General features: G+C 37.9%; 1 protein-coding gene across 1 annotated transcript; it reads left to right on the plus strand.

The window, feature by feature from the left end:
* The first annotated feature begins 228 nt into the window (after positions 1–228).
* Positions 229–12595, plus strand: POLR3G (RNA polymerase III subunit G). Its single transcript, XM_009488475.1, is given in 7 exon segments — positions 229–348; positions 2368–2497; positions 6687–6749; positions 7469–7519; positions 10938–11008; positions 11869–12015; positions 12509–12595. Coding segments are annotated over 7 exon segments (669 nt in total).
* Positions 12596–14219: the final 1624 nt, after the last annotated feature.

Below are 14219 nucleotides of genomic sequence, written 5' to 3' on the forward strand. Positions count from 1 at the left end.
CGTTAGGTTAACAGTTGGACTTGATGATCTTCCAACTAATGACTTTTCCAACCTAAATGATTCTATGATTAAAAAATGGCTTGCTGTTTAAAATGATCTTTGAAAGAGGTTTTAAAATTACTGTAATCTTTGTTAGACATTAATTTTACAGGCAATACATACATGTATTTGATACATTTAACAAAAAACCCCATCTTTAAACGTCTGTAATATTTTCAGTAACTCCAAATGGCTGGGTCAGGTAGAGGAAGAGGACGTGCTGCATTTACCTTCAACATTGAGGCTATTGGCTTTGCTAAAGGTGCAGCTCTACCTGATGTCATGTGTACACCTCCACCTCCATTTCCTGTAAGTACAGCAAGTATCTTAGAGCACACTCTCTGCGTGCAGGTAAAGTGTATTCAGTGTCGAGTTTAGATGAAATATACGAACAACCCTAAGCGCTTCAGGTCAATTTTGAAGCATTTAATAAGAGAAACAATTACTTACATTATTACTTCCTGTCCCTTTGCTGACTGTTGTATCCCGTATTTAACTAGATGGCTTGCAAGATGTTGGTTTGTTAAAGGTATCATCATGATTTGGTTTTCTGGACATTACAGTAATGGGAGCACTGGATATCTGAATTTGCTGGAAATGAAGTTACACTAGTCTTTGAAGCTGATTTACTGATTTTAGAAATTTACTGTTGATGCAAACATAAAAAATTTTGGATGATTGTCTTGTACCTCAGTAGTCAGAATTTGAAAATAACTGAAAGACATTTTATGTAATTAAGGAAACAGATTTGGTATTTGGGATGTGTTTGAAAATTAAAGGGGAGAAAAGCATTTTCTGACTGAGTTTTGCAGTGCAGGGAAGCTTAGACAATTTTGAGGCTGAAAAGTCATCTTAACAGTGTCACAGTTTTATATAAGAGAACTTCCCAGTTATGTCAGGATTTGATCAAGGTGCATGAAATTTTTCTCAGTCTCACATGCTATGATACAAAACTTGCAAGTTTGGAATATAATTGGTGCTATGCTGAGATTTCTGAATAGTTATTTCACCCGAGGTGTTTGACTTACTGAACCAGATGTTACATATCCTCTTAGTAAACCTTTACAATTGGGTTGTGTGATTTCATTGATACTAAGCCATCTGTAACTGTTCCTAACATGAATGTTGCAGCCTGCTTGATAGCACAAAGAAATGGAATTCTGTGTGAGCTACAGCTTCTGCAGTTAGAGTCAGCAGTGGATCAGCCTTGTAGGAGAATTACTAGCCCCAGTGTATCTGATGTATACCATGGAGAGGTTAAAGATGTTTTCTTCGTCTGTGAACAAACTTTCAGAACTAAGTTAAACTTTTCAGGGGAAAGCTGGTGCTGTTCAAAAAAATCAAAGTTAACCCAGTGGCATAACTAGTATTGATAAAAATTTCAAGAGTTAGATTTAATAATTGGGCAGTGACCAACAGTATATCACAGTTGTTGACTGACTTCCACAGAAATTATTTTAAGCAGTGAACTGTTGCTATTACATACTTCTAGTAGCTACTTTTTGAGTTCTTAACAACCTGTAAATGCAATTAGAAGCCCAGTTAAGAAGCTTCAGCTTACCATCAGCAACATTACTGATTTAAAATGCTGGCCAGCTAGCAAATACAGCTGGAAGCAATAAGCTCCTTTTGTGATCCAGCTCTGGGACTTGTGATAGCACTTTGTGCTTGCAGCCTACCACTCAGGTAGGTAGATTGTGACCGTCTGTCATGTGAGAGAAACAACATCTATTCTGTAATGCTGACTCTGGCTCTAGTTTTCTGTATATTTTTAAAACTGTTTTTGCTTAGTTATCTTTCCAATTTCAAGATTCATAGTTTAAAAAAAAAAAAACCAAAATCCAAACTTTAACAATTTGTTTAAATTCAATTGACAGAAACTGAACTGTATGAGGGCCTGTGTGCTACCTGGTTGTATGACAGTACAACCTGTGTCTGGGACGATAGTCATGGAAAGGGTGTCCACGTTATTCAGAGTAATCTTAGTGTAGTCAAAACACTGTTTTAGAAGAGGTTATGGCCAGTGCTACTCTGACTTACGAGAGAAGCAATGGCTTCCAAGTGAGTTAGGCTGGTGTGAAAAACTGCTTTTGGCAGTGAAGAGCTTAACAGGACTATGAATGACTATTTCACAGTTTTAATACTTTTTTTTTCTTGATTTCTTGACGTATTTTTGCAGAAAGGTACAGCGAAGTCGTAAAAGGTATAAATTTAGTTATAAACATAGTTATGTATGTCAGAATGCAATAAAGTGTACTTGCAAAGTAGCATAATGCATAGTTTTGTTGGATATTAAGACCTTATAAATAATAAACATAATTTGTACAGAGTACAGACAATAAGCCAGTGCCTCTGAAAACAGGAGAAGATGAAGATTACATGTTGGCCTTAAAACAAGATCTTAGAGGAACTATGAAAAAAATGCCGTATTTTTTGGCAGTAGAAGAAGATCGTGAAGGTTTGTTTGTGTGCTTTTTATTTTTATTTATCTTCAGTAGTTACTATTCCATGAAGGATGATATAGTGAAGTGCATGTGTTGAAAATGTATTTTGTACTGATAATGAGGAATAAAAATTGGCAGTTTGAGATAATAGGGGATTTTTCTGGTTTTACACTTACTGAAGTTGCAGGTCACAATTACAAGTGCTGTAACTGGAAAGCAACTACTATCTGAAAAAGAGAGGTACCAAACATCTATTCCATTTGATACACAGTAAGAAACATATAGCCCAACTATATGCAGTCTTTTCAATTACATGCTAACCAATACAAGTGAAATAGGCACTTCTACATGTTAAAATACCCTAAAAATTTTGCATTGGAGCAAAGAAATCTGTAATAAGTACCAGTGTTGAAATTCAGCTACCATTTTAATTGTATAAAGACATATTTAAAATAATCAGTGTTATATTTAATAGCTGGACATTCTAAAAGGTACTAACTTTTTTTCCCTAAGTCCATTCAGGAAGTTTGGTAAGTATTACTGGCAAGTCACCTGAAATACAGAGACTGAGATGAGGATAAGCAATTTACTGAAGTTTGCATCAGAAGCAGATCTGGATTAGAAGCCAAAGCTTGATCTTATTCTATTTGACCTAAGAATGTCTTTTGCTTATATGTAATTAACAATTAACTGCTCTGTTACTGTTTGATAACAATAAATTCTCTACTATACTTGACATGGTTATACTGTTAAAATCCAAGCTTCCTGGTCTGAAAATGAGCTAGTGGGAAAGAAGGAAAGGGGAGCAGGGTAGGAAGGCTTCAACGCCTGTTTACCTTGCTGTGGGGTATTTTAAAGCTAGCAGTCACAGGAGGGTATTGCTGTTGAGGAGTGTTTCTTTCTGTTAGTCGTTTTTGCCTAATTCTGTCATCTTCCTGAGTGCTTGTTCTGAATAGTATAAATGGTAAGTGCTGCTACAGGAAAACAGGAAATATAACGTATTAGGAGATGCCACATGAGTCAGTCCCTAGGCCCAGTCAGCCATGGCAATTGCCCAGACTGGCAATAGGCAGTCGCTAAAAAGCTTTATAAAAATGTTTAATAAATCTGAAGTGGCCAAACACTGGATAATCTTTTCCTTGCTATCTTGTGCTGACTTTGAATAATGAGAGCTGACTTGAACTCTGGAATGTGAGGTTTAATTTCCACCCCAAAACCGTCAGAATATTTTCTGACTGAATATTCATGATGTAGATACTATACAGGTACATAGTCCAATCCCCTCTGAATTCTTGGTAATTTTTGTTCATGGTGTAGTGGTGAACTCTAGAGGTTTTTAAGACTGTGCATTTTTTTTTTATTAGGCTTTGAATGTAACACTGATTAACACACCTTATTGATTGTCCACTTGTTCTTGTACTAAAGCACTGTTTAAAATGGAGCAGCACTCTGCAGTACGAGCAGTGAACACACTGCCGACCAGACGTTGTGGCTCACAAAAGGCAGAATATTTCCTCTGACCTGCAGCTGGAGCCCAGCAGTCACCGGGACGCAGCATGCAGCTGTAGTGCAGCACAAGCTGACAGCCCAGGGTGGACCCTGACAGTGCGGCCAGGTAAAACCTTGGTTTTGAGGCAAGGAGAACAGATCTGATCTTCATTTCTAGATCCCTTTATGATGGTAGAAGAATTCCAAATTACTCTTTTATCATATCTCCTCTTTGATCTTCTGAGTAAACAAATTTCAATCTCTTTGGGTTCTTATCTCACCAGAGGCTTGCTGTGCTCTTGATCTTTGTCAGGCTTGAAGTTTGCTATTTCTGTTTGAGGCACAAGAAAGGAAACTGATGTGCCTGAGAGCTGGTCAGGGTTATTTCCAAGGAACTAGCCACTGTATGAGAACATGTTATCTCTCTCTTCCAACTTCGGCTCACGTGATCGTTCTTACTGTTCACCGCAAAATCGTCTTTGTTTCTGCAGCCGCCTTTCTGAGGTGGAGTGATCTCTCTCTGTTGCTGAGCGTGCTCCTTAATAGAACTGCCAGCTTTGAAGACTGTTTTTCTACAAAAACTGGCAGTTGCAGGAAAAGCAGGTAGACAGCCATTTGATAGACTCAAATAATGTCTCAGATGTTCTTGTTTTCTCCCCAAGGGTAAATTGGTAAGTTGAGGTAACTTTTTACTGAACTTCTAGTTGTACAAAAATGCCTCATTTGAGGGGTGGGGTATGATTACATCGCGGTGGTCTGCAGCTTAAAAAGCTTGCTTTAATCTCAGTCACAGTATGCAGTTGTATCTGGGACTGCATTATGAGGCAGAAGTGGCCTAGCTTTAAGAAAGTCACTTTCTTCCCCCAAAGTAGATTATTTTTAACTGATCTTTTCTGTTATCTGGTTTACAGCCCTTTCCTCCCCTGTATTTCATCAAAACATCTGCTAGGAATAAGTGAGAGGCAGGAAGGGGACGGTGGGCAGGAACTTCTTAAATTGGCTTTGCTACAAGAGCGAATGGATTGCTGTAAACCCTCAGTACAACATCTGTGAGCCAAATGGTCCTTTGAAGTGTGAGAAGGGAAACCCTTTAATTAGTTAGGACATAGCTAGCTAGCTATCTTTCATTATTCGGGTAGTAAATGAAAAGCATATGTGATATTGCCTGGCAATTTTGATGCGTTAGCGTGCCATATAGAACAGATTTTTCATCATTCATTTCAACACTCATTTTGAGTGAGTAGCAGGCTTATTCTGTAGTAAGTTCTCTACTTTCCTCTCTTCATAAGCTATGAATCATTCATAGTTTTCCTGTAGGTATATCTGCTGTGACTGGGTGACTGTCACCTTGGCAGTGGTCTGGAATTAATTCATTAGCTGTGAGGGGTGAGAGACAATCAGATGTATTTTTTTACTGATGGCACCTGCAATTAGCTCCTCACTAGGAGGAGGAGCTTCGAGCTGAAATAAAAACTACTAGTTTCTTTCCCTCTCTCTGCTGACAGTTTCCTGCAGCATCTGTGAAGGCCACCTACATTAAATGCCCCTTGAGACACTGTCATTTTAAATGCAAGCTCTTTGTTGCACAGTTTTAAGCAGGTCTTCTGCCTGCCCTCATCATAACTAAGTTTAAAATTGAGCTTCATTTCTGATATCTTCTGTCTCCCTTCCTTTTCTCTGGTGAGTATGTTAGAAGTCTTTGACTGTAAAGGTTACGGTCTGCCTATGTTACCATTTTTTGTACAGTACCCACAAAAATGATCCCTGTTTGGCTAATGAGTTATTACTGCAATTAGAATCAGTAATTTTGTGTTAAGTGGATTTTTCAGTTAGCCATGGTAATCTGGTAAGAAAAAATGGGACTGATTTAAAAATACTTAAGTTTTGATATTGCTTTTGTCATTAGAGTTGTATAAGAATTTCTTTTTGCAGTAGGATAAATGGATGTACTTTCACTGTATAACTACTGTATTACGTACAGTTAATTTCTCAGTTTAGTTCTTGTGCCTGGAGAGAGGTTAAATGGACTAAAATGTGTTGCTGCTGTTGAGGACACATCTCTGCTATGCTGCAAAGCTTTGCCATCGCAGAAGTACTTAAACTCTTGGGAGTTGATCGTGATCAGTCTGAGACGCAGCCACCTGAGTCTTGGGAATTCTGGATACTCTTTATGATGAGCACAGTGGTGACAAATGTCACTGACTGGTTTTGTAGCAAAGGTTTGATTGTGAAACTGTTGAAGAGTGGAAGAGTTAGCATTCATTTGATGTTTCAACCTAGTTTCCCTGAGTATATCTGCATTTTATGTTTTCATGCTTTCCAAGGATAGAAATATAAATTACAGTAATTTTGGAGGTTGGGTTTGGGTTTTTTTTTCTGGGGGGGAGGGTGGGGGTGTGTGTATAGTGTTTTGATTGAAAGGAGATACCCCAAAAATGCAAAGCAATATTCAGGGGTTTTGCCTTTTCTGGGGTATGTAAAATCCAGGTCTTGCAAGTGCTTAGCAAATGATTAGTCCTGGGGATTATCATGAGAACTGCTCAAGGTAGTGACATGAAACTGTTTTTTAAGTGTTTGACAACAGCACAAGAAAGTGTTCAATGTGGGATTATAAAAATACACTGTATGTTTAGTTACAGGAGAATATCAAGGACAGTGTCTGGGTTGCCTTTTTAATTAATTGAATTCAGTAACTCTTTGTATCCTTCTCTATAGCAATTGAGAGGTACAGTAGAAAGTACCACGACAGTGAAAAGGAGCATGCAATGTGGACCCCAGGTAATATCTGAGATTATGAAACGCTGATTCTTTATTAACCTGTGAAATGTTCTGCTCTTTTAAATGTTTGACTCATCATTTTTCAAGCAATAAAAAAGTATGCAAATCCTTACCAAGTCATGTATTCCTTGTTCACAGTTATGCCCTTTGCACATTTTCAGATCAAGGCAAACTATTGTCAAAAAAAAAAGGAAAAAATCTGATTTAATTTATTTACTCAGTTGAAACAACTGATTTGCAGCAAAAATGCAAGCTTTAGCTCTCACTCTAGCTTTCCTTCTTCCTTACTTGCCATGCAGATAGCAGTTTTGAACTGGAAGTAGGATGTTACTAAAAGTAACCCAAGCTGATGTCTCAGTCACAGGTAGCTGGGTTTTATAGCATTAAACTTCCACAACTATATCTGTATAGCTCACTACTGCAAACTTAATTATAGAATGTAAATTGAAGGGCATGTAGGCCACTGGAAGGGCTGAACTTTATCTCTTTGGGGCAGATGCCAGTTGTCCTTAAGTGGGTGAAATGCCAGTCCTCACTCTAGTCCCTCAATTTAAAGTACAGCTAAAATTCCATAAAACTGTTGTGTGCTCAGCTACTTCAGCATGCATGTAAATAGGATCAAGCACAACAGGGGCCCCTACCTTTCCTTGGTGGGTGATGGGGGGAGGATTACTGCTGTAAATCATCATTCATATATATTAAAGCTATTTTCTGTACAGATTGGAGAAGACTCCCGAGAGAGATGAAGCCAAAGAAAAAGACCAAAAAAGGTATATTATATATTTTTAAGAAGCGTTTAGTACAATGGTTGAGTGATAGAAGACATACTGGAGCTGGTTAGGGGAAAAAAAAATTGTAGAAATGTTAATTAATCCAAATAATCAGGACTTTTGGCAGATTTTTTTCTAAATAAGTTGCTAGTCTGCCTGTCTTTTGTGGTTTTTGCTTTGCTTCTGTAGGATGTTTTAACTTACTGGAACAGATTTATCTTCCTTTCCTGCCTTTCATATTGATGAACTATATTAACGTATGAGATATGTAACAGTGAAAGATTAAAAATACCACAAAATTTTTGGTTTGAAAGTTTGTATCTTTAGTCAACACTCACCCTTCTTCTATTCAATGAATAGCTGTCTGTTCAGACTTCCTTTATATTTTGGGTTTCTCAATTATCTTGTTTATGATTTTGCATTTTTTTAAGCCTTTTATATGTGATTTAATGTAGGTTATTTTCTATTTTCCCTGGTTTTACTTTTTTTGTTTATTTTCAGCTTTCTTCTGCAGAATTGTGAACCAGATCCTTCAACAGCAGTTGGAGCTGGTATTGGTTGTTCTTACAGGAAAAAACTTTTTTATTACACAGCATCGTACATGTATTCGTTTTTTTCAAAGTGTTTTCTAGTATGCATGACCATTATTTTAAGTTCCTGTAGAAGTCTCTTGCTCTGTTGATGTGAAGTAACACTTGGCCTCCTGTATCTAGCTGTCTGTTATATATAATTGTTTACTTTCTTGTTCTCTTTGTCCAAGTCCTTCATGTGTCATTTTTCAGTTCAAAGATAAAATAGAAAAGGGAATGTGCAGTAGCCATGGAGACTGGCTCAGCTGGAAGCTTTGTTCCTTTTAAGAGTGTCATTGAGAAGCATGGTACTAAAGGTAGACTGCAAGATTCAACTGAAAATTAAATACTTATTTGCAAAATCTCTAAAGATGAAACCAGTACATACGTACTTTTTTTCTGAAAGAAGAAACTGCATTGGCTTTTATAAGCCTGTGTGCAATAACTAGCTCCCCAAGATCCAATGAAATCATAAATGCTGACTTATTATTCCTTGTTACAATAAAGTTGGATTATCATAAACAAAGAGAGAATCACTGCTCACTGTGGGGGATTTTTCCCCTTTCTTTTGTGCCAGTTTCTCTGTTTGCTCTTAAAAGTACATTTTCTTGCATAGTTGTAATGGCAAAGATCAGCTGACCATCAGAATTTGATTGGACAAAAAAATAGGTTCCTCTAAAAGCAAAAATCATCTGGGTTTAGTTTTTTTTGGGAATCCTGATGATACAAAGGCCATACAAAAGTCATATGACTCAGGAGATTTGTAAATAGCTGATCAGTGACACATTAGCCCTTCTGGTAGATATCTTTATTGTATTTTGAGGACAGCCATCTTAGGTGACTCTTTATAACCGAATGGAACAAAGGTGAGGGAGTCAAGAGGATCTGCACTGAAATTCAAACAGGCTTCCTACCATTCTACCTTTGTAGATTGCAGGAGTGGGTTTTGGATCACTACACGGATACATGTAGAGGGACGGCTTCATTTTTACATACCTCTCGTCCCCCTTTCTAGTTTCCTTGAATGCTTTTAACCTAAGATCCGACCGCCTGCTCCCTTAGTGACAAAACTTGGGGTAGAATTCCACTTCTCCCACACTTACCCTGGGCTGTGAATCACAGTATCCTAGATACCAGCAGCGCTTGCCAAAAAAACAGCCCCAAACAGCAAAACGTTGACTGGATTCAGCTCTTGTAAGCCAGCTGTATACATATGTATATAACAATCAGATGTATGCATTTAAGCCCAAGTACTGTGAGAACAGGTTTTTGGAAAAATTAGATTGTATTCCACTGTGCCTCAAAGCTACATGGATGTAAGGAGCTATTTTCCTTGAAGTTCTACCAACAATGGGTCAGTGTCTCTAATTTTATGATAAGCTCCAGAGATGCCCAGCATTTTAAGAAAAGATCTTGCATGTCTGTTTCCATTTCCACACTGTTTGTTCTGTAGGCATTATCTCTAAAAGCCTGCAGGGGTTTGTGCAGAGATAGTAATTTTGAATCGCATTTTCCACTTGTTTTCCTTAAAAGCCTACTTCGTTCTGGATGTGTTTGCTTTGATGCTGTTCATATGTTATTACAGAGCAGCTTGACTTCCCTCAGCTCTGTACAGTGCTTTTGTCACTTAATCCTTTCCTAGGCAAAACCTTGAAATGAAGTGAACATTATTTATGACGAAAGCTTTTGACAAAACACAGCTGTCTTCATAGCACCTTTTGGTGTTCTGCTTCCTTAAGTATTAGGCCAGATAAAATACATAACCACATTGGGTTACTATCTGCTCCAGAAAGGATATCCCCTCTGTCAATGCACACAGTTTTTATTTCTGATGACACTTAGTGCAGCCTAGTGTGCAAAAGGTGCAACTTACGTGAGCTAGCTTGTCTGAAGCTGCCTTGTCCATCAGAAGCTGTGCAGCTACACCAACATGCCACATTACACTGGCAGTTTTACCCTGCCGAGAAGAGCTAATCTGTGGTAGGTACAGCCATATGTTGTAAGTTTTATGTGATTATGCTGAATATAGCAGGAGAACTGAAAGGCAGTTACATCAATGAAACAGGATATCTCACAGAGCTCTCTGAAGGCTGTAACATCTCTCGGTTCAGAGCTCTTTGTTTCTCCTCATCTACTGGTCAGACTGCACTCCTGGAATTGGGGCAGCTATTCCCTTAGTTTAGGATGCTGCAATTCAGGTAGCTCTTACCTGGGTATATGGAATGCTATTTTTGACCTTCAGTCCACCATATAGTTAAGTAGCATAATGAGGCTAGATTGTAGGGGGTAACTTGATAACGATGGAGTTCATGATCAAGGGACTAGGTGAAAATAATGGACTCTGGACTCATTAGATGAGAGCCAGCTGTGGTCCAAAAGCCATCTAGCTGCAGTAACCATGCCTACTGTGTTGGAGCTAATAAACTCTTCTGTCTGCCTTCTTTTATCTGTCTACCTGAAGCACCCAGCTGCCATTAATGTGTTGCATAAACGGTAACATTAATGAGGTTTTTTATCGTTTCAAGATGATGAAAAATAACAATTGAGATTCTGTTCTAGTTTCTTAACATAGTGTGAGTATGTAGGTGAAAAGTATTTTGTGAAGCTGAATGTTGTACTTCAGCCAAACCTTTTGAAGTGAATTTCAGACTGGCCCTGTAGGCATCACTTACATAAGTTGGGCATTTGCACCTCCATGAATGATATAGCTCAAAGTCTAAGGTCATTTTAATACAGACGGTATGGGATTTCCATGGCATTCTCAAGATGTAAGCTCTTAAGAGCAAGTAAGAGATAAGAACTTGTGTCCTTCCATATTAAAAAAATAATTGTGATATATTTTATTTCAGCAGGTGCAAAACCAAAAAAGACAAAAAGCTCTGAGCCTCAAAGTAATCTGGATGTGTTGAAAAAAATTGAGGTAAGATGTGCATACTCTTTCTAAATTGTACAGTAGAAGTTGCTGAAGAAAAAGGAAACCTTTAGTATGTTCTTTGGTACCAAATGGAATAACCAGAGCCGCCTTTTTCTGGCCATGTCTTGTTACTCTGACAGACAACTGTTCTGCAATGTGGCAGCACAAGGGAGAGGATAAGGGTAGAGCCTGGGTGTAGAGAAACTGTTTCCTTGGCTCGTTTGAATGGAGAGACCAATTGTTCTTCACTGGGTAGTGATGTTGCCTAGTTGTGGGCAGCAGAGCTAGTATTAGAGCTTACTGAAGGAGGAATTGGTGCCAGAGGTTTTAAATCTGTTGCTGTTTTGCCAGTCTACTGATGTTGGAGATTAAACAATTTAGTAAGTTGAGAGTGAAGAAGCATATGGAAAGAGAAACTGGGGAGGAAAGTGACCTTGATTTTGGAGATGGCTACCCACCATGTGGAAATGCGAAGCTTAACAGTGAAACAGCCTTGTAGTTTTTCTCTTGGTGATCCATCAGTTGTTTGGTGCAGATACATTATTATATATAGTATGTGGTATTGTTTTATCAAGTGTGACATGGCCTTCTACTGTCAGTTATTCCAGCAGTGGATGGTAAAGGGAAATCATCTCAATTTCTTACGCAAGACATATTTTTTTAGACTTCAGGTCCGATGGCTAATGCTCAATCAAGTAAGTCCTTATGAAGTTCTTGCACTTCACATCATGTTGTTTTAAATATTGAGAAAAGAAACAACATTTGCACAACATTGTTATACTAGTTGTCTTGCGGTTAATTGCAGCATAACATTTTGGTAGTGTGGAGGATGTGCTGTTGCTGTAACATGGGGTTACTTTGTAAAGGAGATTGCCTTCTGACAGGAGTTGGAAAAGAAGGATGATGAAGAAGAAAAATCTGAAGATGAGAAAGACAAAACAAAAGACAAAGAAGGTGAGGATGACGAAGAAGCAGAAGAGCCAGAGGAATATGATGAAGAGGAGCATGAAGAGGTATTTTTATTTATTTTTTATTTATTTTATATTAGTTTTCCTATTTACACAGTGTCAGATCCCACTCAGAGTAGTGCATTGGCTGCCAGCCAAAGAAATGTCCCTAGCTTCTCTGACACCGAGAGAGTTGTAGTGAGAGGCATTATTACTTTAACTTTCTTTGTTGCACTGTACTGTGTTGTAGTTAATTTAAGTGGGTGTTTTAGATTTGTTACTCCCAAAGACTTGCGAAAAAAAAGTCTTGCAAGCAGGAGTGTGTCCTGCCACAATCAGTACGTACAATTATTCATTCTCATCACTAAAACAGTGATGCCTCTTCTTTCATAGATACCAGAACTTCATTACAGTGTTTTTCTTTCCCAAGAAATAAGAAGAAACTCCTATTACTGTTTCAAAACATGGGTGCTCAAATGCAGTTTAAAGCATGTTTCTTTCATAAATTGTCTCCTCCACAGACACAGCAACAGATGGTTTTTTTTTCTCTTTTGTTTAGGAAAATGACTACATTTCTTCGTATTTTGAAGATGGCGATGACTTTGGTGCTGGCAGTGATGACAATATGGATGAAGCAACATACTAGCTATTGTTGCTAGGTGGGACAGTGCTCAAGCCTTACGCTACTTGAGGTAGACTTCTGGAGGTAGGCTGAGTATCAACAGAACTAATGCTTTAGCTCGGTCAGTTTTAAGTATACTCTCCAAAAACACGTTGGACAATTCTTTGTGATTGTACTATGCTGTAAAATGGGATATGGGATCCTTTGTTTTGTTCTTTTGCCAAATGTTTTGCAGACATGCGCCTTTTTAAGGTTCTCTGGAATGCCTACTGATGGAGTAAGCTATATGCCATTGTATTGCCTCTGCACAGAAAAAGAATGTATGCATTTTAATTGAAATTGTGCCTAAGCATTTGCACTAGTCAGTTCTATGCTTTAGCAGTCAAATCTTGAAAATAATAGTGAAATTTTTGATGACTGCAGCAAAAAAAAGTGATATGGCCTTTATGGACATAAGCTGCTTGTGTTTGGCAGCTGACTCTGAAGGAATTAAGTAACTTCAGAATTCAGGTGACTGAAGATAATTGACCACTAAGCACTTTAATATAAACTGACTTGAAAGGACCTTAGTAATATGGATAAACAACATAATGAGAGTATTTTGAAGAGCTATTATTCTATTTAAAAGAACTCATTATTTTTAGTATTTTGGTGAAAAGGTACTAATATTTAACAATGCGTTATACTACCTGTATGAATGAGCATAAGTAATGATTAAGGCTGATTTCATTTAGAAAGAATATATGGCGGAATTTAAGATTGAGGAGTCATGGAATCCTGTTTTTTACCAGTGGCACACAGATTAGTTATGAGAATTTGAGTCCTTCACCCCTATTTCTCTGCCTCTTAAGGTGATACTAACTTTCCTACCTCACAGAGCTGTTAAGTGAGATGGCAGATGATAGCTACCCATGTAATTGTTAAGGCATTTATTTACTTTCCTACAGAATGAGACAGAAACTTACAGACTGCAAATCAAGACCAAAAAAACCCAAAAATGTAGGAAAGGAATGTGGTGAAGTATTTTGACGCATGAGGTTTTAGTTAGGAAAATAAGACAAGAATGCTGAGAATAGCAAAACCAGAATGTTTGCAAACATCAATTTTATTTAAAAAACAACAGCTGAAGTGTAGAAAACTTATTCCTGAGAATAGAAACTTGAGGAAATGACAGAGCCTTCTCTGTGTCCCATTGTCCTTTGATGATACAAATTTTTGATCAGTGCTATTATATTACTATTGATCAGGGGTTTGTTGGTTTTTTTTTTTTAATTTTTAAACAAAAATTCTGTTCCTGATAACTAGTGCTGTTATCAGGTCTAATGAAAGAACAGTTTTAAAACAAACCAATTCTTCTATCAGCAAAGGAAGTACAGAAGTTTTCCTTGCAAGTTTGGCATCTGTCAAGCAGTACTTTTCATAGAATCACAGAATGATAGAATGCTTTGGGTTGGAAGGGACCTTTAGAGGTCATCTAGCCCAACTCCCCTGCACTGAGCAGGGACAGCTTTAACCAGACCAGGGTGCTCAGAGCCCTGTCCAACCTGACCCTGAGTGTTTCTAGGGGAATGGGGCCTCCACTACCTCTCTGGGCAACCTGTGCCAGTGCTTCACCACCCTCAGTGTAAAAAATTTCTTTCTAATGTCT

The sequence above is a fragment of the Pelecanus crispus genome, chromosome Z, assembly GCF_030463565.1.
Source record: "Pelecanus crispus isolate bPelCri1 chromosome Z, bPelCri1.pri, whole genome shotgun sequence".
Taxonomy (NCBI): domain Eukaryota; kingdom Metazoa; phylum Chordata; class Aves; order Pelecaniformes; family Pelecanidae; genus Pelecanus; species Pelecanus crispus.